We start from the raw sequence: 25,657 nt of genomic DNA, 5'->3' as shown, positions 1-25,657 counted from the left end.
CGGGCACGGCTCGCAGGAAGGTATCGACTGCTCCCAGCATGTGCGTGCAGGAGAAGATGAGCGGCTTCAAACTACCCCTAAACCTCGTGTGCAGCCTGCCTACACCAGGCAGGATCAGCCTCCCTTCCTATGGCCCATAAGCTGCAATTTCATGGCCACGATGGCCACGAAACACAGCATCTCTGCAGCTCACCCGTGGGATTTATTCCTATAACCAACAGGGAGCAACAGATGTGGCTAGTTCTGATTATTCACACATAAAGCCCAGGGATACAGCAGGGGACATGGCTTTGGGAAGCCCAAAGCCCCGGGCGAGGGGAGTTTCTCCCTGCCCCACTGCTCAGGGCACCGCTCACGGCCACAATCTGCCGCCCATGACCTAGCTCCTAGAAAAACTCATTCCCCCAAGGAAAAGCTTCACCATATTCCCTACTTCGGAAGGCAGAAAGCAAGCAACAGGATGTTAGAGGTGGCAAATCCCAGTTGCTGTGGGTTTGTTAGCAAAGAGCAGGCAGGACTAGCAGGGACTAGAGCAGCCCGAGAACAAAAGCAAGCCCAGCACCGCTCGGGTGCCACATAAAGATATCACTTAACGTGCCCTATACAAAAATACTATTTATTTATTTAATTTTTTTTAGGTATGGAAAAAAATTACCCACCTGCTTCGTAGGCGAGAGGAGCAAGGAGGTCTGAAATATTAGACCGGTCTTGGTAGAACAGGGAGAAGGCTTAGGTCAACGCAGAACGCATGCCGCTGCTCTTTGGCCAATTATTGCCGATGAGTGGAGCGACGTCTCGGTCCCCTTGCTCTGGCAATTGAAAAGTCCCTTTTCGTCAATGCTGGTTCGGGGCTGGAGGAGTGTAGAGTTGCAAATCACAAGCGGTGCCTCTATTGATAACCGGCGGGCTAATCTGGAGATCAGATTCTGGCCTGGAGAGGGAGAGGAGCCGCTTTCTTCCCCAAATGCTCACCCCTCGGGTGGGTGCAGGTGGAAATGTCAGCTAGCCGGAGCTGGGCTTGCGGCCGCTCTGCTCAGCATTGCCTTTTGCTAAAGGAAAAAGAAAAAAAAAAGAGAGAGAAAAAAAAAAACTCAAAGAATTGAGCCCCTTCCTCCTTTGTGTAAGTGAAGGAAAAAAAAAAAAGCCCTCTATATAGTGTTACAGGATTAGCATTAACAGTGCGAGGCTTAGAGCACCATTCACAGGCAGTGCCCCCAAAGCTTCAATGCTCTTACTTTTCCACCAAAGTCTTGCTCCGGTTTCTCAAGCACAACACACGTCTGCTTTTACAGGTGGGAGAGGAAAAGCCTCCCAGTGCGTCCGTAGGTGCTCCCCAAGGGTGCTGGAGAGGATGAGAGGGTGTCGTGGCTGCTCCCACTGCCGCCTGCTCGGCAGGGACCGACTTGGGTTTTATTTGAGCCAAAGGGGATGTTTCAGTGGGGCACTGCTGCGAGCCTTAGCCCTGGTTCCCCCATAAAAACTACAATTTTCATGGGGCTTTTCCCTGCCTCTGGGCTGCACGGCTCGTGGGCAAGCGCCCGCAGCAGCCAGGGATGTTCTTGCTCCGTCTCCCCTTCCCTCCACCTCCAGCGGCTGCACATCTCCGCAGGACTTGGGTTTTGCTTGATCCGCATCTATCTCAAGGGACAAAACCGAGGCACGGCTGAGCTGAGGACCTGTCACACACCTGCCAGCTCCGTGCGGGCTGCGAGCCTCCAGCTGTGCTGCGGGGAGCAGAGCAGCCTGAGCTGGAGCCTGCGAGAAGATCTCCGGCGATTTAATTTGGTTCACACACACACAAAAAAAAAAAACAAAACGACAAAGCCCAGGCACATTTCCACGTCCCCAAGCTTTGAAACTCAATGGAAAAAAACAGGTAGCTCACCCCTTCCTTGGAAAGGCCAGCTTAGCCAAATCCTCCCTCCAGCACCACTGCCACAGCAAATCCCAGACTTCACTTCCTCTTCATCCCCCCAAATGTGGCCCTTTATCCTCCAAACATGGCCTTGCCAGCAGGAAGCTTTCATTTTATTATTATTATTATTATTATTATTATTATTACTATTACTATTATTTCTTTTCTAGACCAGTAGTGCCTTTAGGGCTCTGATATTCCCTGGATTACTTCCAGCCTGCCGCTCTGTGCACCCTGGCTCTTCCCTTCCCTCCCATCCACATTTTAAGTTAAAAGCAAAGGAAAACCCAGTGACTCTAATCCTGGTTTGTAAGACAGAGAAAACCCAGTGCCGGCAGGTTTCCCTCTGCTCCTTTTTCAGTTTAATCTTCTGGTGCTGTTTGTCCTGGGCAAGTCTACACTGATGAAGTTTGATTAGGTTTCACCGCCTCTTTGGGGAAGACTTTCCCTTCTAGGCGATTTTCTTTTGGCAGGGGATGCTCGCACCCTGCGGTGCTGAGCACGTTGGGAGCCGAGCAAGCCGCTATCCATTTATTTTCCAGAGAAAATTCCATCCCACGGCCAGCCTTGAGAAAAGCAAGCGGTAAAGGACGAGGTGCGGCAGACAGTGCTCAGCCATGTGGCATCCCCTTTTTGTGGGACTCAGCCCGAGGAGGACGCCCTGGTGAGGGTTTATTCCAGGATCCCACATCATTTAGCGGAGCAAAAAGCCTCGGCAGCTCGCCCTCTCCCAGAGGTGCACAGGTGAGACAGAGGGAATCATTTTGCTTCAGGGAGCAAGGAAGGTCAAAGCTCAGGACACTTTTTCTTCTTTTTTATTTTTTTGTGCAAAAACTGAAGTTTATTGAACTGATCCAAACCAATTACCTAAGTGGCCTGAATTCCACTGCTCGGTCTGCGAGCAAACCGAAGGCAAATTGCGGGCGCGGGAAGCGGAGTCCCCAAGAGAGAACCCAGAACAAAACCTGCGATAGACTTACAGCTTTCCCTTTTGCTTCAAAATTACACACGGATGCATAATTAATAGGGTGCGAGAATAGACCTTCATGTTTAAATCATATTTGAAGATGCCAGGAAGCGCAGCGAAGCAATCACAGCGGCAAAGGCCTGAGATCACAGAATCACATCCCGAGTTGGAAGGGCCCCACAGGGCTCATCGAGTCCAACTCCTGGAGGTGGCCGCAGCCGCCTCGAACAGGGCTCTGGGGACGGCGCCTCGCTACCGCCTGCAGAAGCGCCACCATCAAATGAGGGTGGCACAGCTGCCAGGAATACATATTTTAGCCTCCGGGCTGCTTTCAGCAGATCGTTTGCATTTTTCAATCCGGGAATCTCATTTACAAGCAGAAAATGGTGAGGGGGGGAGGCAACGTGACTGCAGACCCAAGCAGGTGATGGCAAACCAAGAGCTTATCCCCAAAACAACAAGAGGTATTGGGAGCAGCTTTCCCGAGCTGTCCCGAGCCCCCCCGTGGACTGCTCTGTATCGTCTGGTACCAGGTGGATGCGGGCATCCCCCCACCAAACTGGTGGCAAACCACAGGGAGGGAGCAGAGGACGGCAACACGCTTGCAACATCTGGTCAAAAACGTGGATATTCAATAGGAACGTCCCCAAAAACACAGCACAGCATCGAATCTCGATCCGCAGAGCCGTGCAAAACTTTGGTATAGAGCTGTTCCCTAGCTCCTGACGAACCAGGTGCTTTTTCCACTGCGCAGACTGCCCGCAGCAGATCTTTATGCATGAACTAGCATGAACAACAAAACAGTTCTTGACAAAAGTAGCGCTTGGATAAAAGGACACAAGAGCTAGAGAAGCTTGCAAGCCTGTATTTTGCTTTCTGGAAGGAATGTGACAGAACCAGGGACCTTTTGCCAATGCGGGTACGTCAACAAAACCGGGATGCAGCCCCTCGTGACACTGCATTTAGAGCGAGCCTCCTGCCACCTCGGGACCCTCCTTCGTTGTCAGAGCCCGCCGTTGGCCCCAAAATCCCTCTTGTTCACAGCCCTCCCCTTCATCCCCGAGCCACGTTAAGCAGTAGCATTGCCCAAACACACATCCCTTCCCCGACAGGCATTACAAGAGGAAAGCAATCCAATTCGGGGCATTCTGGTGTGTTGCGTGTGTGCCACTCCACCCGACTTTTCAAAGTCAATCATGAGGATGTGTAAATCATTCCTGGGCTTCAGACATGGCTCGTTCTCCTCTGGAAGCCAACCGAGGGGTTTGGATACCCCCAATGTGTGCTGTGCTGGCTGCATGAACAGCTTGAGAACGCCGTCCAGGAACAACCTTCCCCAACAACACGGCGAGGCAGCCAGCATTTGTACCGCAGCCCCAAACAGACTGGGGGAGCCAATTTGGGCAGCGGTGCCAAGTCTCCAGCACGTGTTGACATCGCAGGCCACGAGGTGTTCTCTTTTTCCATCTTCCAGTTCCTGCCAGGCCCGGTGTCAATAAAACCATCATTTCCTGCCAGTTCTGAGCCGGCGCGGCGACGGCACCGCTCGCTACGAGGACGAGCGTAACCTTTAGTGGGCGAACAAACTTACAAGCACATAGCTGGGTCTTCTTTAAAATCCCATTCAATTCTTTAATGGACTTTGTTTATTTCCTTCTCTGCAACCGAGACATTTAATTGTGCTGAGGAAGTTGGTCAATAATTACAGCATCTCATTAATACCAGTTACAACGTCATAAATATACCCACACAGGCAATTACTGCTCTATGGAATTAGATCAGAGATTCCTTTCCATCTGCCTTGGTCGCTTAACTCGGACGATGCAGCGGCTGATGGATAACGTACCTAAACGGGAGGTCAACGGGAGAAATAGGCTTCTAATATTAAACAACCATATCTTCATAAAACTTTGTTTTATAACAAAATATCTTATTAAACACAACTTTTCCTATGCGTATCTATGTATATATCATACAGAAGTGTTGGCTTAAGAGTTCGGCTATAAGGCAGCAAGTGCCTTTCGCTGCCCAAATGGAAAATACATCTTCAGTAAAGCTCTAGCTTATAAAAGCGTCATCTTATATTACACTGCCACCATCTCCCCGCTCGTTTTTTTTAGGGGTACACAGCTCTGCAGCTACGGGCTGCAGCCTCTATGCTACCTATGGCAGCTCTTGCTCCATCTCCTATTGCTCGTCTTAACGGTGCCAGGAAATTGATGGTTTTGGCCGGGGGATGAGGCACGAATAATTCATTGTCTTAAATCCTCCCTTTTTTTAATCATTAGTGTGGATGCAGAACTACTCCCCCTCCCAACGGTCCCTACATCCTGAACCTGAAGGTTATGTGATAATGATTTATCCCCATTCTACCCCACCCCACAAACTAGGTAAAATATTAAGAGAAATACACAGCTCCGAGGCTACAAAGGAGCTCAGTGGCATGGACAAAAGCATCTCGGGAAAGAAAGTGCATGTGGGGACAGGAAGCATTTCAAAATCAAGGTCAGAAGTTCGAGTGTAACAAGAGCCCTCGCTGCACAGCTTCAAAAACTTTTTATGCAGTTCTTATAACTAGGCAACGTGAAAAGTCTTCGACTTGTCAGGATGACAGAGGAACGAGGGAGGACACAGTCGAGTGAAACGGCTGTCTGATTTACAAGAGATACCAAGGAGTGAGGGTTTCATCGCACGGGAAAGGGAATCTGCTCTGCAGCAGGAACAGGGGGCTAATTCAAGCAGCAGCACACAATGCCTACGAGGTGCATGTGGGGGAGGCTGACAGAGTGAACACCTGCTTTACAAGAAACGTGACTGGAGGTGCTTTTGGACTCACCGGCTAAGAAACTGATCCAAGTCAACACATTCTGCTAGTTTGGACCCTAAAGAGGGACCCCACAGCCAGGGGTCCCCAGGGAAAGTGCCAGGTTTCATTTCTGGTGCAACATCAACAAACAAACTTCAACTCTAGCCTTGCTCTCTCCCAGGAGAGCAATTTTAGCCATTCCACTTTCAGTACAAACTGGTGCAAGGTTAAGTGCTTACTGGAAGATCTTTCAGCATCGTGGGGATGTTTCCTAGCCAACTGGGGAAATGTGCCCTTCAACACCTTTCTGACCCATTACCCTAGAAGCTCCTCCAACGAAGCGATGCCAATCCACCACCTTCCAAAATTCACTTCCCAAACTACACGGCTGGGCTAGCTTTGCCTCCAGGCTGCCAGCGCCACAGGTTGCAGACACTACGTGCCATGATTACAGAAAGCAAACCTCCTTCTCCACACTCAGAATAGGATGGCAGGGATTTAAGGCATGCATTTGCAACAGAAATCATTTCTTTCTAACAGGGTCTCCTTCTTTCCCCCCACCCTGCACACTCATAGCAAGCAGTGGAGCTAAGTGGACATGCTGAATACCTGAGCTCTGATTCAAACCGAATACTGTTTTAGATCTTTTCAGGGAACTTGAGCGTGACAAAAGGGTAAGAGACAGCACCCAGAAAGAAAATAAAATTCTTCAGCTTGCTCAAGCTGCAGTTGAATAGCTCGGCCAAAAAAAATTAAGTCTTCTTTTAGAAAAAAAGAAAAAATAAACAGGTCAAGTTCTGCACCGAGCTACCCTCACCCTTATGGGCCCTAGCATTCTTTAGCTTGAGCAACTGACCATTCATGCCAGATCACGAGTATACCGGAGCATCAAAGAAACCTTCAAGGTATTGCACACACTGAAACACACGCACGGAAGTCAATTGTCACCTCAAGGTCACCTGCAGTGGATGGCGGGCATGGTTCTCAGATCAGGGCGCTCTCTGGGCTAAGACATTACCTGCTATAGAAACACAACCAAACCTCAACCAACCGACTGAAATAAAAACCTTGCAAAAAACTCCTTAAATGCATGTGTGTGGGCGTGTGGGGTGCGTGCGTGCACACAGATGCACGCACAAGGTCGAAAGAGGCTATTTCATTCTGGGCTCCACGTAAATTTTATCCCCATCTCGAATGCCGTAGGAATGCAGCGCTCGTGAGCTGTATTTCATCTCCTCGGGACCGAAGGGAGCCTCCTGGTCCAAGTAGAAGAGCAGCATGTTGCTTGTTGACAGCTGCACCACAGTTTTTAAGTGCTTCTTCAATTCTGCCACAGTCTGATCGAGACGGATTGACATCTCCTCTACTTTGTCCTGGAAGTGCACCTCCACCTTCACGCTGCTCTGCGGCCGAAGATCCACGACTGCCAAGGGCTCCAGCTTTCCATACTTCGTGACCAGCTCATGATACCTGAGGAAAAAAAAAGAAGTCCAGAATTACGGGACAGTCCCTCATATACATAGTCCCTCTGGTACTTCAGGGAGCTGTATTTTCATCACACGAAGCAACATTTGTCCCTGATTCAAGTCAGACAACCCAGACAGACATCCATTAGGAATAAATCTGGCTTGGCAGCAGTCTGTTTTCTCTTCAGCTAGCCTGACACTTCACAGAGCACACGGTATTTCTCAAGCAAGACGCTGAGCAGGAGAAAATACAAAGCAGAAAGCCCATCCAGTCCCGCTGCTTTGTCTCGCAGTCCCCAGGTGCACCACAGCACCAAGCGAGACGCTCGAGTTGACTGGTCTCAGAATAGTTCTTTAAGGAAAGCTTAACAGCAATGCTCTCTGCTGGGCTCCTACAGTTTCGGACACACCAACCGTGACTACAGTGGGATTGGCAAGGAAGAGAGGACACAAGACTCTGCATGTCCTGCTGCAGTGCAAATATTTCCCTAAGGGGTGCCATAACCACGCCAGCGGTACCACAAGTGACAGAGCCCTCAGCTGAGATGCCCAGGACCTGTGGCTTCACGGGCTGACTTGATATTCAGAAATTCCTGACATTGTCCATGAGGACACTTAGGTCCCAAATGTTTTACTCCACTGAGTAGAGGAACGAGAAGATTGCCAGACAAAGGGGAGCTGCTGCATGGTTTGGAAACTGATGGGGAAAAAATGGGGGACTTCTTGACAACTGGTCTTTTAAGAAATGACATGGAGATTTTACTGGCAGAGCTGCAATGGCTCCAAGGTCCAGCCCAAGGAGCCATCCTCTGAATGGAAAGCCCCTCTCACCCTCTTGCTGCCTTCAGCAGGTAAAGCTCCCTTCGGGGATGCAGCATCTCTGCTTCTCTGCTGCCTGGCTGGGAAAAGGGCAGTAGGGCAACACAACCCACACTGTAATTGCAATGACAAAGAGCGAGAGCTGCAGAGAAAGGTAACGTTTCAGAGGCCCTCCACTACATGCCGTACAGAAAGCTTTTTGTTCCCAATCCGATCCTGAGCCGAATGTGATCGGTGCTGTGTCACTGCCCCTGTCAAGAGATGACGGGACCTGGCAGGACGGGCGACCCCAGGGAGTCCTGCTCGAGGCAGGAATGTTCCTGCCGAACAGCAGCCCCTCTGTCTGCCGGGGAGTGAGGTAAGGGCCTCGAGGCACTAGGATTTCCCTCGTCTCGCAGCCACAGCGAGCCTTCACCGGGGCTGAGTGTCCGAACGCAGGCTGCTGCCCTGCTCTCGCAGTCACCTGGCTGATAGAATCAGGCCGATTTAGGAGAGCCCTTAGTGCCGAGAGGAGAAAATACTCCCTGTGCTTTACCTGCTGGCTATGCCCACAGTGAGCACAAGCACTGGCTGGTGTGTCACCGAGGGGAAGGATTTCACCACGGTGCTGCTTCTGCCACCTCCAGAAGGACGCAGCCAGCAGCAAACAGCCGATGGGAGATGGGGAAGGGAGCAAACCTCCCCTTGCTGCCCTCAGCCCGTTTTGGGATGCCCCTGAAACTCTCACCAACTCCTCACGTTGTGAACTGGCAACAATTTCTCACGTGCTGGCTGTAGTGCTGCTGCAATTTGTGTGTTACCTGAAGCAACAGCCACACGGTGAGGCAGGGACAGCGAGTGTGCAGGGCTGCAAGGACTCACTGCTGTCAGGGCTCTAAGTTCCCAACAATTCCCTGAAAGACAGGCTAAAAGCAAACGGGGCTGATGCTGGGGAGAACAGAGAGAGACACAAACCTCCAGCGGGCTGAGAGGGAGAAGAATGGGCTACGATTACACAAACCTGTGCTGTAAATATGCAGAGGACCAGGCAACGCTGTCTGCTATTTTCTCACACCGAGGAAAGGCAGAACAAGCTTTGCAGCCTGCTCCTTGTCCTCTAACTGCAGTCTGTAAAGAAAGTTGGGAGTCTGAAAGACTGGAACCCCTCAAATCAATAAGGACAAAGGCACGCTGCTCATTTGGTTCCTTGTGCCCCGGTAACAGGCACCCTGGAGACTTCTGTAATCACCCTCGCAGCCTGACAGACGCTGGCTGCCAGAGAAGAGGATGCTGGAGAACCGAGCCTGACTAAAAGTGCCTCTGATATTCTGCAGATAAACAGCAGACCAGACACGCTGAGGACTCATTAAAAGCCCACAGACACAAAGACGTCACTCAAGAAGCCGGCCAATATCGGATTGTAGGCTCAGCACTCCTTCCTCACCCACGTCACCCAGAGAGAATTATTCCTGCTTATTTCACTCTTTTCCCCCCGATCCTTTGAGCTGTAGCCCACGAAAAGACGCAGCCCGACCAGGGAGGCTTGCCGTGACAGAGCACGCTGCGTGTTTGCCGCATGTTCTGCCTCGATAGATTTGAGGGGGGCTGCTTCACTTACGTGTTTTCCAAGCACCACTGTGTCGCCTTCCTCCGCTTGAGGCAGCACTGCAATGCAGATGCCGTGCTCCCAGCAGCAACGTGCGTGTGCCCTGATTCGATTCTAATTACAAACCACCTTGAGGGACCACACTAGAGCTGGAGCAAAGCGGAGGGAGCTCGAGCACATGCAAAATCCCGCTGCCTGCTTTCTGGTCCTATTAGGGCTGCTGAGCACGGGGCCAGGAGCTGAACCCGGCCCTCGGCACTAGGGACACTCGCAGCCATCTGCAGCCTCATTAGAAAATACTCCGTAGTGGCACACAATTCCTCCAGAAGAGAATAACCCCCTTCAGCGGCCGCACAAGTCTCTTGGATACACTGCACAGTTGAAGGGATTCAGACAAAGAGGCCATTGACTGAGAAAAGGACACTAACAGGGCTTAAAGGTTAAGGAATCAAGAGGCAGAAGAAATTCTCCTGTACCTGACTGTAAGAGCACACGGCTTGTTGGTCAAGATCAGCCCAGCTTCGTGGGATGGGTGAGGTGTTAGTGATTTCTTACCTGGCCAGAATATGTTAAGCACCCAGCTGTGTGTGGTTCTGTGTGACTACACGGGCACACACAGCCCGTCCTTCTCCACAATATATTGCTCCTGGACACACAAGGCAGCTGCCACTGCAATGCCTAGAGGCAAAAGCCCACAGCAACAAGCAGGCACACACTCCAAGCCTACCAGCTATGTATTTACCTTCCCTCCCCTCCTCAAATCCTTCTTTGAGAGCTAAAGGCAGCACAGCCATCCCACCAGGATCAAAGGACTGCTTGCTCTTTAGTTTCTCTCCTGGTCTGTAACTGAAAATACGAGCACAAGGTGCTGCTTTGCCTTCCCCCAGCTGCCTTTCCAAGTCACCCAGAGCCCTGTCTGCCAAAGAGCAGGACTCAGCTGCAGCCATTGGGCTCACCTGCCTGGCTCTTCTCTCCTTCTGGAGCCATGAACACCGAGACATAAAGCAGTTTTCTTAGAAATAAGATGTTATGGAAAAGAATCCATTCTAGTAACAGTGCCACGAGCTCACAGTCCCTGCCTCCCCTTCCCCTCCCTTTCCCCAGCATTTTCTGCCTGTGCTGCTATCCCTTCCGACCGTTGTTTCATTTTTTTTTCCGCTTCAAGAGCTTCTAAAATTACAAGCCAGAACTTGTCCTTAGAACAAGGCCCAGGAGGGCTCTCCAGCTGTCTTGTCTCCCTGACTACATTAGTACCCTGCGCCTCAGAACTGACCCCAGCACGCCTTCAGCAAATACTACAATTGCTGGACCTGTTAGTATTCCTACAGACCGCCGTGCCCTCAATTCCCTGTTCCAGCCTTCTGATGCCCTCACTGTCCTGGCAGGTCACATACACAGCTCTTCCGAAAAACAAGAGGCAGTTTTACCTGGGAGTTAAGCTAAGAGAAACACTGACTGACCAGCGTAAACACCAAACACATTCTGTTCACATCTTCGCCTTCCCTACCCAGCCATACCTTTAAGCTCCTGCTCCTCGATTCGTTCCTACCTCTGTCTGTCCCCTGCCAGCTCACACACACACACCGACGCTCTTGTCCTGCTCTCTTTCTGTAAAGAAAGGGCTCTGAAGCTTCACTGTTCGAAAAGCACATGGGGATCCTAGGGCAAAAGGCACATCAAGGCAGTGGCTGGACACTCCACGATCCTTCCTCAGCCCATTAAGAAGCAGTAAGTAGATGCTGGTTGCTGGTGCAGATACTGCCCGAACAGCAGCTGTCAAAGTTCATTAGTTTACGAAGATGAACAGGTCATTGGGCATACTTTTTGGCAAGGAAAAACCATCAGACGTGTGATTTGCAAGCTTCAAAGTGAGGGGACAGCTTCCCATTGCCAGCCTTATTCCACACACCAGATGGTCAAGAGAATTAGATGCCCTGGCCTGGCACCGGAGAGCATGATCTGAACTGGCTTTTGGGGACTCCCAAACACAGGTGGGTTATGAAGCTAGCCGCTGGGAGGCCAGGAAGTAATGAAGATCATGAAGTGAACAGTCATGTTGTGTAATGGCACTTGATGTGGACACTTTAAGACTGAATTTCACGCCAAAGTGATTCTACAAGTCATCAGACAACGCTCTAATGTCACGGCATTAACTAAAACAGAAGGAGGGCAAGACGGGAAGGGTGTGAGGGATGTTTTTGTCATGGACCAGCTAGCCCAGATTTTCCACGTAACATCAACTGCTTGGTCACCTTCCCTTTTGCCTGACTGCTTTTTCTGCCCCGTTCTCCATTCCAAGACAACGAATTCGTACCTGAATGGGACTTCCTCCTCTGGGAACTCCATGTAATACCGGATAAAGAATCGCTCCGAGTCCTCTCGCTCCCCATCTGCAACAATGCTCCCATTGAGCTTGACAATGGATGGCAACCTGCTTGCAGACACCGAGAAATATGGTCAGAAAGGAGGGAAACCCAGACAGGGTGACCAACAGGACTGTCCCCTCCAAAAGCTACGAGCTGCAATGTTATCATCAGGAGAATCCTGCCACGTAGCCTCGTCTCCCTCGAGAAGGAGAGAGGGTGAATGCCACGCAGCTTCCAAGCACATTCAAAACCAAGCATTACCATTTTCATTTCACCACATGAATGTATGATGTGTATATGTGTGCGTGACAGTCAAATCCTTCTCTGGGTAGTTGAGAGGTTAAGCTACAGATTTCCACTCCTCTCTTTCTTTCTAAAACAGCAAAAACCAGCTCCAGTCTTTCTGAGTGGTGATTTCATACAAAAGCCCAGCTCCTAACAGCCTCTTCCTCCAATTAGGAGCTCCCAGCCACTCATTGTCACGAAACACGTCTTGGAGCAGAATAAACAAGCAACAGACCTGGCTATTAGCAGCTTTCTGCGTTCCTCCGTGGTGTAGGACTGCAGCAAAGGAATTCCTAGTAATTTCACTTCCTCAAGCTTGGGAAAAGAATTTAGCTTGTCGATGTCTTCCCAGCAATGCAGACCTGCTTGGAAGAGAAGATTTGCTTAAACACTCAGAGGTAATGAATTATGTATCCGAGACTATCAGACACAGACAAACAACATATGTTACAAGCAATTGTCAACTGAAGTTTCTTTGAGAAGTCAGGTTTTCAGCGTGTCATGAGCAAAAAGACCTCCTTCATTTGCTTGCAAGATGCAGTAGTTTGAATTCTCTCGTGCTGCTGTACAAGTCTGGATAGATGATCTGTATGGGTGACTTGGGAGCTTAGCTTTTACACACCATCCAGCTTCATCCATACAGTAAAGAAAATATCAAAAAAAAGCCACTCCACCTTTTGGCTAAAACAAACAGACAAACAAACACAGAGGTCTTGTTTAAGATAAACCTGTCAGAAAATGCTAAACTCAAGCCCAAACTGTGCATCACTGAGCAGCTCAGAAGCAGGAGCTCTTCTCAGAGCAGAAACAAAATTCTTATCAGCCACAGGGCTCTTGTAGGTGGGACAAAGCCACTGCAGAGAAACGGCCACATCTGAAGGAGAAACTGATGTCGCCAACAGGCAAATTTCCTCATCCCTTTGTGACCCTGTTCTGCTACAACGTCAGTATAAAAAAAAAAGCATTATCATTAGCTCATTCCTGATCTCCACTAAGCTAAAAGGGTCTGCTAAGAGGTGCCAGTTTCAAGAGGGCATATCCTTTTGTGTTTCAGATGACAGAATTTTGGAGTGCTGCAGCTTTCTGTAAAAAAAAAAAAAAAAAAATGCACACACAGGCAGAAATAACAAATACTCAATCAGCATCTGTACCAATGTCCTTTATGCTATTTCAAGGAGTGAAGAATAACAAAAGGGAGGAGTCCAAAAGCACCTGCATCGATACTTGGTGCACTAACTTGTTTTGTAGCACGTTCACATCCACTAACTTGCCATCTGACGTCTTTCTGATCACCATTAATTGTTTTTATTCAGTTGCTTGGGTTGCTTCCTCGGGTGCTGAGACAATTTTAAAAGGATCGCTGCTCAGGACCTCTCCCTACTCAGCATTATTCTCTGCTTTGTTGTTTCTGGTCTCTACTCAACAGTTCCCTAACCACCAAAATGCAATGCAGAACCCCGGGTTCTTAAAGAACTGGCATCAAAATTGCAAAACTACTTATCATGGGAGCACTTGCTCCTCAGTGCCACGGTGCTTTCAAATCCAGCTTAACAAGCTTTTCTTCCTCTGGTTAGCTTTAAGCCTTTTTTATATGGATTCTTTGATGCTTACATTGCAGAGCACGCTAACAAAGTACTTTCTACCTAGGTGAACACTTAACTGTCAGTTGCACTGCATATAAAGCTGTAGAGAACAAAAGGTGATGATGCATTAAGTACTTCTGAAGCAGAGCTTGTGGCGTACGTGCCACCTCACAAGTGCATCACAGCCCTGATGCAGCTTCCCCTGTCCGAGCACAGGGTGCGCTGCCCAATACACCGATTCCTTATTCTCCTTCTGGAGCATCAGTTGGAAAATCTCTGGGGCTGAAGTGTCAAGTCACCTCGAGCACAACTTGTGGTGAGCTTCCAATAACTGAGCATGGCTGACGGACAGCTTTGGCTGATGTATGCTTGGTCCTTATGTGCCACGTACCTACACGTGTGCTCATTTCACCCAAGATAAAACACAGATTGAACGGCAAATGGGATTCTCTCATCCACTGCACCATCAGGCACTTATTTATCTTTCCTCCAGCCAGAATCTCCTGGGGCAGGGACAGAAAATAGAAGGAAACTACTAAGGAAAAAAGCTCTGTGCCAGCTCAGTTTGAATAACTACCAGTCCACCTTGCTCTGACTCATCGTTTAGGTAATGACTAACTACCAAAAGCAGCAGGAAAAGCCAACAGAAATGAGCAAGTGGATTTCCTGCTTGTTATCCTTTCCTAACGCTGCATTCCTCAGGTCAATGCACTTCAGTGCATCTGCCAGGGTAGACTGAGCCGAAGGTAACTGGGCATTTTCATCTCAGCTCCAGCAACAGGCACTTCAATCAGCACCAAGTGTGTTTTTCACCTACTTGGGAGGAAATATCCTGATTTGCCATCATTTCCACTGAGAACAACAGGTGTACCAGTTCAAGGCACTCACCCGATTTGTGCAAATTGATGGATCGCAAGTTGGGGAACAGCCTTGCTAGGGAATCTTCTGTCTCTTCAATGGTTGTGAGGTTGTTGTTAGCCAGAATAAGCGTGTCCAGTGATGGAAACATAATCCCCAATTTTCGAATTTCAGTCCAGTCTTGAAGATTATTGTCAGTTATGTGGAGTAATTTGAGAGACTGACAGCAAACCGGAGAACAAGACACTGTTTCATAGTCATTAAGGCACAGGAAGAGCTCCTCCAAGCTGCAAAGGGGAAGAAGGATCGTATCAGCACCTTAGCATACCTTTTGAAATGATTACACCTCGGGTAGAGGGACACACGTGTGATTTTAACACAACTTTCTTTAACGGCTCCTACATGACCTGAAACCTCGGGGCAGAGAGGGCCCCTCACCCCTCCAAATGGAGTATTTCAACTACTTCTCTGCTCTGCTCCTATCCATAAGCTTCCCCAACAGATGAAAAACCTCTCTACATGTCCTCCTGGCCCACCAAATACTTTTATTGGTTACACAAATACTTGTGTAACAGATCATTTGGGAGGCTGCTCCACATTTGTGGCCAACGAGCCACCAACCCAGCTCCATTAGTGACTGGTACCTACACCCAGTGCTCACCACTTCATTTTAAAAGGTGCTTTCATACAATATAGATGAGACTTTTTACCCACATGACTGGTTCTGCCAAAGGCTCCCATTCAAGAAAGAAAAAATAGGTCTCACTAACTTTTCAGACAACTAAACTGCCTCCCAGTTAAGCATATGCTGGCCACGGGGGATGTGCTGCTGCCATCATCTCCCCTTACAAAGCTGTAAGAAGAGGAATCTGATATCAAACTAAAGCCACTGAGGACGTCTGGCGAAGCTGACTGCCATTGCTAAGGTGGACCGTGGCCAAACCACAGAAACGAACACATTTGCACAGCAAAGCACGATGAAATATTACTTGACAAGTGGCCAGACCCTCGGATTTCCATCCCATTCAAAAGCCATTAGCACAGGTATGCGCTGCGCCATTCATTCTGCAGTGACTCACAAGCAAGAGTGTCACCTCCTCCAGTGTCAGCATCATTAGCAATCTCTCAACACCAGTCTTTAATTTCGGAGAAGAAGCCTTGGTGGGCTTTGCAGCACTGCACAAGTTCAGCATTTATGACAGTGTAAAGTGTTCCCCTGGCCCGTTCCCAAGCTCCCAAAGAAATTGTGTTTTATTAGCCATCACGCTTGCTTCCTCACACCCTTCTCCACGAGATTTGATGACACAGCCTCAACCTGCGTGCAGTGAGTGCCCCTTTCCAGGCCCAGCTCCCCGTGCTTACTCTGGTAATTCCTGCAGGATCGTGTGGACTGTTTCCCACGAAGCTTTGCTGTTGTTGAGCACAAGCTTGCGAACACCAGCGAAAGACCCAGCACACCTTCTCTCTAAAACGGACAAACTGAGAGGATTGGAACTCAAGTTTAGAAACTCCAAGTGGGGGACGTTGGACACAATTTTACTGACCTAAGTGGGGAGGGAAAAAAAAAAGAGAAAGAAAGAAATTCGTATCAGGCAGTAATTGGACCTCGAGCAATAATGTCCCATCTCCAAAAGGGGGCCCTCTGGAGTGACCACGAGTCAAGGAAATTGTATGGGGGCGGGGGAGAGAAATAAGGCTTTTGGATAACTACCTGCAATTCATACTCCAGCTATTCACTGATCTAAATTGATTGGTTAATTGTTCATTCACCTCAGCAGTTCATTTAATTACACTCTCGGAGCAGCTTGATAAGAGAAAGCAAGTCTCTTGGGAGCGGCCATAAAATCCACCTGGGCACCACGCTCGAGCAGCCCCACACTGCAGGAGCCAGCAGCTCAGGGAGCTGCTGCACCCCTCTTTTGGCAGGGGGGGCCACGGGCACATCCCTTGAGTTTGTGGCTGTCGCTGATCACTTTTCCACTTCCCACTCACCTTTCCACTGCTCCCCACCAGCCCCAGCCCTCGCTGTTTTGCCCGCCGTGAGGGCCAGACAGAAGCTCATCCTACACACACGATGAGTTCCTTAGTTGATCCCATTACCCTGAAAACAGCAGCTTTCCTACAATCAATCCAAACGTTAGGTACCAATGCTTGGGGCTACTTTCTGTGTACCTGAGGGCACAGGAGCAGACAAGGAAGGAAGAACGATGCAGAAAAGGAAAAACCAGAGGCAACGAGGTACGGAGGTGGAGTGCAGGAAACATAATGGATCGTGTGATAGGGGCAGGTGCTGACCTAGATACTGCCAATACCCAGAAAGATACCAGAAGAGGTTATTTAAATGATCAATTTGTGGCCACCTAAAAATGATTCAGTGACCAGAACGGCCAGGCAGCACCAATTTGCAAAGAACACATCACGTCAATCTAATTTTCCTCCTCGGCTGGGTAACTGATTCAGTGACAAGTCACCTAATGGAACGACAGCGCCTGCTGCCCTCTGCATGCCCGTCACATAGGCAAACTGAGGACTTACAGCCCCTGGAATATCACTCTCAGTTAGGAGTTCAATACAGAACTAGCAGACATACCGAGGGCATTTTCTAGCAGATTGCTGCTCGTTACGTTGTCAATTGGCAAAAGAATTGAACGGTAGGTGTTTTTGTAATCCGTGGATGATGCTAAGGTGGGAGAGCTGATGTCACGTTGCAGTACAAGAGCAGAGGCCACAGCAAAGCCACCTGAATGCCAACAGATGGAAGTGCAGTTCAAGGACAGCCTGAGTTGGGAAAGGGCATTCACTGAGAAAATACTTAGGGGTCACAAAACGCTTGGCTGGAGAGCTCCACTCCACAGAGCGATTGGGATGGGAGGAGATTTGGGAAGACCGTGACACACAGGCATACAATAGGGCCCAGTTGCTAGCAGAGGATAATTGTCTCCTGCAAAGCCTTAATTCATGCATTACGTACGTGATGCTGGAGGCAAACACCCTGCCTCCCTTTGCACTAACAAAGCCTCAGCTCAGGTGAGGTCATGCTTTGGGCTCTATGCCTTAATAACAGAGTAGACAAACTGGAAGGACATCACAGCAAGAAAAACAATACAGGATTTAGAAAGAGATGGCCTGAAAACAAAGGAAGGACTAAGTGGATTTTTTTCAATGTTATACTAAAATTGGAAAAGGAGACAGGAAAGCGTTAATACCCTCTGTGGGTATAAAAGGCTGTTGTGAAGGGAACAGCATCAAATGCTCCTCCATATCTGCTGAGCACAGGGGAGCGAGCAATTCCCTTAATTTGCAGCATGGGAGACTTAAGTTACCTGGTTTGGACTAGGAAGTTATTAGCTAAGCATGGGACCAGGCTACCTGGGGGTCTGCAATCCCCATCACCAGCAGTTTTTAAAAGCCACCTAGATATTTATCTGCTGGAGACAGGCTAAGAAAACCTAATCCCGTCTCAGAGGAAGGGGCTAAAGCACATGGAAAACCTTTCATTTCCTGCTTTTCTGCAGTTCGTGCAGAAGCCAGCACCTTGTGCTGCCCAGGGGCAGCCTAAAGAGTGAACAAACAGCAGGGTGGGAGGCATGAAGCTTGTGTGTGACCCCAGCTGCTCACCACACCAAGGGGAAGAGGCAGAACAGGGAGCAGGCAAGCAGCACCTCATTGCTGTGGGAGGCTTTTTGGGGTCACAGTAAAACAAGTCAGGAGGCACCAGCCTTATCACACGGCCTCACCTCACTGCCTGGAGCTTTGGCACAAGGTAATAAGGACAAAACTGTTACAGAGTGCCTGAAGGAGGGCAGCAAAGGTGGTGAAGGGCCTAGAGGGCAAGGTGAGCAGCTGAATTCCCTTGGGTTGTTCAGTCCAGAGCAGAGCAGGCTGAGGGGAGGCCTCATGGCAGGGCAGCCTCTGTGTCAGAGCAGCAACATTTCTGCAGACACTGTTTGCTACACATCAAATACGCAGGAGCTTAACAGGACAGAAACTCGTGACACTTTTTACAATGCTCATCCTTTCTTTTTCCCCATTTCTCATTTTTTCTATCGTCCTTTCTTCTATTTTTTCTTTTTTTCCTATTCTTTAAGGGATAAACACTGACAGAGAAGCAGAACATAAGTCAATAAGGAACAACAACAGACTGTGATTATTTTACTCAGGTTACATTGCATTTATCAAGCATATTCCAGCCAAGCACTTCCGAGCATTTTACAGTAGCATTTAGCATTAATTAATGAGGCTTCATAAATATCCTTTGATATAAATATTATTAAACCTGTTCTGCAGATGCCAAAGCAAAAGAGGAGAGAGAATAAATAAATATCTTGCCCAGCATCACAGAATCAGTGGCAAAGCTGGAAACCAACTCCATCAATTCCTCAGACTTCCTTGGTTCTTACTCTGTTAAAAACCCGCACCGCTCATTAACCTCTTGACTTTGGAAATGCCAGCTCCAGTGCTTTGCACGATAAAAAATATATATTTGTCACCCAGAGGCCAAGATCATAAGTCATGAGGCAAATGGAGTCAAGTGCTCAAACGGATTAAATTCATCAAGTTTATGGCTCTGTAGTTGTCAAAGTAAATAAGCATCATCTTCATAGATGATAGAAAGAACTCACAAAATAAACAGAAATTTAACTCGTTTATATGAATGAAGTACTCCTATGACCTGTGATGCATTTGCTGTCATGACAGTAGTCATCAAAGCTATTCAGACAGATGCACAAGTAACCATTTTACCTCATGCCAGTCTTCCAGTTTATTGTCAGAAAGATCTAGTTCGGACACATGAGCACAGAAGGCGGCGATTTCGTTCTCATCTCCTGCACAGGTGATGCCACAGCTGTTCAGTACTAGCACGCTTGGAAGGTTGAGACGGTCTGAAAGAGGATAGATGAAAAGATGCCCCATGGTCAGCATCGCAACCAACACCTTCGTCTCAACCAGTGCAATCGAGATAAGTGTGAAATTCAGCAAACAGAAGGATCTACCAGAAATTCCACAATTTACATACATTTAAGAGAAACTGGGATAAATACGGATGTTATGACAAGTGACCAACATAAACCAGGAAGCCTTTCTGCATCTCAACATGCCATACCACCAGTACTGATGCTCTTCAGTTACTACACGCATTTCTGTCTGCAGCACAGCAGCAGGGACAGGCCAGTCCTCTGTAGTTTACAGTCAGCCTCATATCAGTTCTCGCCAGAACTTATGCTCTTCCTCAGGCACCTGCTGCTGCAGATAGGATACAGAACCAGCCCGACTGTTAGCTGCACAGAGCCAGACTTCCTTATCCTCCTGTACTTTGCCCACTTCGGGCAAGGATATATTTAAGCAGTTCTTTTCTAAGCTCTTCCTTTTCAGCTATCTAGAAGAGGCTGGAAAAGCTAAGGTCTCTGCTCTGCCCTTCATGTTTCTGCTTCAGTTTCGCTTTAGTCTCTCCTCATGCAGGTAAACATTCTTAGAGTTATTCCGCAGACAAGGACTTTAGAGCACAGTCACGGCTTGATTCGCTAAGGCCAAACCATGACAAACTAAAAAGGTATGGATTTGTCACAGGAAACCATGTCAACCCCAGAAATCCAAATTCAGGCAATGCAAGCCATCAGGCGTACTCTCTTCCACATACAATACAGCTCTCTCATCTCTGTTGAGTATCAAAATCTACTAAAATTCAGCAACAAGCTTTTTCCTAAAAAAACGGCCTTTTTTCTCTCCTTTTAATGCTTGACAACGACATGAACAGAAAGGGATTCTATCAGCAGGCAGTAATTGGAGTGATCTGAGTTTTCTGTTTTATTTGGCTCACTAGCATTAGGCTTTTTTAAAGGAGAGTGTTGTACTTTGGGCACTAGTTGTGATGCACTTGCAGGTCACATCTCCATCACAATTTAAGACTTACAAACAACTGCTTTGTTTTCCCCATCTAAACAACCCAGGTAGGCGTGTGCTGGCACACAGGACAGAGAGCCCTGGCTGAATATTCCATCAGGCAGATTCTGTTTGTGTTAATTTTGAGTGACATGCTGTACGTTTTATCCTCAGCTGAACTCAGGCCCCTTTTTCTCCTCTGTCAAACTCAGTTACGGCACATTTCACCCAGCTAACTTCCACGGCTATTTTCCCCTCTGGGGCTGGTTATGATACAAATTGACCTGACGGAAAATTAAACTAGACTTACAGCTCAACATGGGCAAGAGGTTAAACAAAGAAGCGGCAGGTTGGTGGGACAAATGGGCATCTCAGTCATCTGTACAAACAGAGAACCAAATGCTAACATCAGAGCTGGAGGGAAGACTAAAGGGTGTCAAACTGATCCAGTTCAAAGAACGTGAAGTAGCAACATAGATTCTGCAGTCTAGAAGGCTGAAGGACGTACATGAGCAGCACAGCACTTGAGACACACATCCGTCTGAAAATGCCTTCAGGCAGTAAGGTCAGAAGCAAAGGGGAGAGAGGATTTCTCCACTAGATCAGCAAAAGCAGTCGCAGAGATAAGTTGATGCCTTGAGAAGCGAGCCAAAGCAAACCACAAATTCACTTGAGCCACTTGTCACAAAAAAAGTCCTGGAGATTCTGCAGCTCATCACTTGGCTCGACATAAAATCCAGTCCCGTGTGCAGTGGATTCCCTCTGTACCTACAGACATCAATGCAAGCTGATGGCACTGCTGCGTGATACTACCAGCATATGAAATAACCTCACATTTGGATCAAGTTTTTTGCATTTGTTAAGCCATCTCTGCCAAAATGCACGTTGCTACAGCTGCTAATAAAGCAGTTAATATCACTAGGCTGAAAAAAATAAGCAGCAGGGACTACCTAGCCCTCAAAACTTGGTGCTGCACAAGGTCTTGTTTCCATTTTTCATCAAAAAGATTCTGATTCTGCTGTGCTGACAAGGAAGGCAGTAGGACTTCAGGCACCAGATCCACTTTCTGTCTTTGTTAGAATACAGTCTCAGCTCTCTCGTAGCAAACACTTTATAATACAGCACGATGTTTCCTTTTTCTGTGCAATTCAGGGCAATTCTTTCAACATAGGCAACAGCAACTGTGAAACAGATCCCACCTGAAACCCCACAGGCTCCTACCTTTCATAGGTGAACCCTGCGGAGTTGCGGGGACATGCACCCCCATGCCAGGACCACGACGATAAGGGAAGTTCTCAGGGCTGTATTTCTCACAAAGCACTTGCATGAAACTCCTTCCGCTGGGCTGGTCCATGCTCCTTTCTTGGACTTCTAGTTAAGAGAGAAAACAGTGCACACAAACAGTCAGCAGCTGGTCATCACCTGCAACAGTGGTCTTTAGGGACACAGGACCTGAAGTGACCTGCTGGGTCATACATCTTCATTCTTCTCACCTGCAGGTTAGTCTAACAGGTCTCGAATTTAAGATTACGGTGATACGTTACTTGTGGGGGGAGACCAAGAAAAAAGAGAAAGAAAAGAAACAAACAAACAAACAAACAAACAAAAAAAAAAAAAAAAAAAACAGAGAGATAATAGACTCCAAGCTGCAAAAGATTTTACTTCTGTGTCTCGCAAGAGGACTGTGAGATTTTCGTATGTATATTCTCAGCCACACTTGTAGGGTGGCAAGGATGGGGAAAGAGCAAAAAGCTGTTTATGATCAAGCAAGAGGTTGCTTGGAAGGGTATTTTCATCCCGTCACTTCCCTACTCTCTCACTCAGGACCATTAGGCAAGATCAGGTTTGGGGATCCTAATTGCTAGGTGCTCAAGTTATGGCTTGATCTTTACACCCTGATGTAAAACAACTCTTTTGTCACTAATACTTAGCCACAGTCATTTGCTCTGACAGATAACAATGCACCCTGATTACACCTGAGTGATACAGAGAGGCCTCAGCCCAGAGGTGCCTGCCTTCCAGCTAGGCAGACAAAACGAAGGTGATGGCTTCAGCCGTAGCTTTTTGGATGGGGGAAAAAAAGGGAAGACAAGAAGGATCCACAGCACCCTACTCGTTTATAAAGATACTATGTAAAGCAACCTATGGTTTGTTTTTTTAAAATCAGGCCAGTGCAGTAAACAGCCCGGAGCTCAGCAGCCTCTGCTAGCAAGACTTCCATCAGCTGGCCCGCGGGGCGTCATGGAAGTACTCGAGTTTGAGAGTAAAATCACCAAGGATCTCTCAAGGGTCTCGTCCTTAGCACTTAGCCTAAGTACTGCACAACTTCATTGTGAGAACACCAGCAAAACCCAGCTCACGTCTGTATGGACATCAACCTGCACCTGCAGGACGCCTGCCAGAAACCCTCACCTTGTGTTCATGGGGGACACTACATCTGGCAAACTGGCAACGGCAGGTATAAAATCTTAAACAAAGAAGTTTTAGCTAGCATTCAGGCTCCCCTTGCTGAGACTCACCTGCTTAACCAGCTCTACTTCACTTCTTCCTGATCAGACTGCGTAAAATTCCCCCATCACAAAAGACTTTGATATAATAAGAAGCAAGCTGACAGACCCGTTATAATTTTTTACCTAATACATAGTTTACATGCTACAAACACAGCCTGAAAGAATTAGGCTTGCTAATCTAAAAGAAGCACACCTTTTTTAGCCCTCAACAACTTGGCCAACTCACAGCTCAGCCTCAGCTTGCTGGCCAATATGCAGCTACAACTGAAAATGAAATCCTGAAAGCACAGTTTGTGTCAGGAGCAAGGTATTTAACTCCACGCCACACCATTCAGCGTATGGCAGGAACAATTTGCACGGCCAGCCAAGGCTTTAGGCTGACAGATCCTCAATCCAGAGCAGCTTTGGAGCTCAGTATCATAGGACAGACAACCGTTGCTTTCTAAACGCACACGCAGCCCTCCTGGGCCCAAAATCACAGAACTCCCCCGTGCACAAAGCTTTCTGTCCTTCACGCAGCTCTTTGACCTCCTCCATTCCTGCTTATCTGCTGAGCAAACATCCAGCTGGGAATTCCACACGATAAAGTCACTCTGACATCAAACTAGGGGAAAGAAAAAATAAATCACATTTTCAGCTGCAATATGAAAATATTCCACAACTGAAACAAACCTCAAACAGACACGTTTAGCACCTTTGAATTACAAAAGTTGTCTTCTTCAAGCTTTAGTTTCGCAAGCCATTGCCATTGCCAGGGGACGATAACGTCAGGGGCAGTTCTCTACTAGCTACATTGTCAGATTTCGTACTGACCATAATAACCCATCACACGTGGCTTCTCTGAATCACCACCATTACTTCGGAGCAACGAACACGCCAGGAAAGCGTGACGCATTCCACACGAATGCTGCCTGCACGAGAGCACAGCAGTGTAATTTGCAAGGTGCCCATTCCCGAGCGTTGTCCTACTGATGGCGCAAGAACAGCTCCTACCCTAAAATAACTCTGGGTTCTCTAAGTGACAGCAGAGACTGCAAGAGACGTCCTCGGTCTCTGAAAGATGTTGACAAGGAGTCTTTGTTGGCTGCATTTAAGCTCAGCTGGAAGGCTGTGGCCCCAGTGACACTGCCAAGCATCTGCAAAGAGGAGCTTGCAGCTGGTGGAGATCCGAGGGACACCCACCGGGCTGCTGCAACTGGGGGGTGAAGAGAAAGGAGAAGAGAAAGGAGGGCACAGCGATGACACCAGAAATATTTCGGAGGCAGGGCTGGAAGGCAACCAGGAGCACAAGAACCCCTGGAAGAGAATGACAACGTTAATGGCAGTGCCCAGAGCCATGCAGGAGTGGGGTTGCAGGCTCCAGAGCCACCTGGGAGTTGGGTTTGTGGGCTCCGGAGCCACCTGAACGCCTCGGGAGCGGGTTTGTGGCTGAAAATAGAAACATTTGGAGGAAGCAGCACGGGCTGAGGGCTGCCAGGTGGGAGACGCAGCACGGGGAGCGCTCCTGCAGCACAAACACCCCCAGCAGGCAGCCCCCGGCTCGCTTTCAGCCCAAGCCACCACCCCAGAGGCTGCCTGTGAGGCGCTGCGGGACGGGGTCGGCCTCAAGCTGGCGGGGCTGGAGGGGGGGGGGGGGGGGTGCTGGGCCCCAAAACTGCCAGAAACCGCCCCAAAACCACCCTCAGGCCCTGCAGCCCCACAGCAAGCCAAGCCTGGGGGCAAGGACCTCACAGGGGGGCTCAGCCCGGCCTCCTCCTCCTCCTCTTCATCCCCCCCCCCTTCCTCCTCTTCCTCATCTTCCTCCCCCCCCGCCCGGCCCCGCTCACCCAGGCCCCGGCCGCGTCCCGCATCGACCCGGAAGGAGCTCGGCGGTAGCCAAACATCACGTGACGCCGGTTCCCAACCCCCCGGCACGTGACACCGGCCGGCCGCCGTTGCCATGGCAACGGGGATGCGCGGCCTAGTTGGTGTGTGGGGCGCGGTGGTGGTGGCATGTAAATATATACAAACATAAACACATAAACACAGCACAGAGACCAGGGTATAAATGTAAATCACGTCCCAGGGTGTAAATAAGAACCACGTCCCAGTGTATAAAACACAAACCATATTCCAGTGCACAAAGTGTGTCCCAGTGTGTAAAACATGAACCATGTCCCAGTGCACAAAACTCAAACCATATCCCAGTGCATAAACACAAACCGTGTCCCAGTGCATAAAACACAAACCATGTCCCAGCGCAGAAAACACAAACCATATCCTAATACATAAACACAAACTGTGTCCCAGTGCGTAAAACACAAACCACGTTCCACTGCATAAACACAAACCATATCCCAGTGCATAAAACACAACACATAGGGTGACATGTATCCTATGTGCATGACATCACTTTCACAAACAGCCTGGGCATGTCCTGCATGGACCTAGCTACACGCCCTTGCCAGAAACATGCAGTCCCACATGACCAGTTTGCCTGTTTCTCTCCTTTTTTATCCCTTGTGTGGGTACTGGACAAGGCATGACAGTAAATCTGGTGAAGGAAGGCCATGGTAGAGGAGTCTGCCTGGCAGCACGCCTCCCTGGTTTCCCACCTCGTCCTCACTAGGGTTACAAG

General features: G+C 48.7%; 1 protein-coding gene across 3 annotated transcripts; it reads right to left on the bottom strand.

Annotated features, from left to right (window-relative positions):
- Window positions 1-3,727: 3,727 nt before the first annotated feature.
- Window positions 3,728-24,974, bottom strand: TBCEL (tubulin folding cofactor E like). 3 transcript variants are annotated; one of them, XM_038167576.2, is made up of 9 exons: window positions 24,867-24,891; window positions 21,752-21,901; window positions 20,841-20,909; window positions 19,394-19,533; window positions 16,013-16,194; window positions 14,681-14,937; window positions 12,445-12,571; window positions 11,873-11,989; window positions 3,728-7,158 (listed from the first exon to the last, which is right to left on the bottom strand). In XM_038167576.2, the coding sequence occupies exons 3-9, from the start codon at window positions 20,848-20,850 to the stop codon at window positions 6,840-6,842; spliced, it is 1,152 nt and encodes a 383-aa protein (XP_038023504.2). In that variant the 5' UTR covers window positions 20,851-20,909; window positions 21,752-21,901; window positions 24,867-24,891; the 3' UTR covers window positions 3,728-6,839. The 3 variants fall into 3 exon arrangements, with proteins under 3 accessions (XP_038023504.2, XP_027300092.2, XP_027300093.2); XM_027444291.3 differs by lacking the exon at window positions 20,841-20,909 and having other exon boundaries at window positions 24,867-24,974; XM_027444292.3 differs by lacking the exon at window positions 20,841-20,909 and having other exon boundaries at window positions 21,752-21,898; window positions 24,867-24,942.
- Between the last annotated feature and the right edge of the window lie 683 nt (window positions 24,975-25,657).

Source organism: Anas platyrhynchos, chromosome 25, assembly GCF_047663525.1.
Source record: "Anas platyrhynchos isolate ZD024472 breed Pekin duck chromosome 25, IASCAAS_PekinDuck_T2T, whole genome shotgun sequence".
Taxonomy (NCBI): Eukaryota; Metazoa; Chordata; class Aves; order Anseriformes; family Anatidae; genus Anas; species Anas platyrhynchos.
The sequence above is the reverse complement of the archived record's forward strand: the minus strand, read 5'-3'. Positions and strand labels throughout refer to the sequence as shown.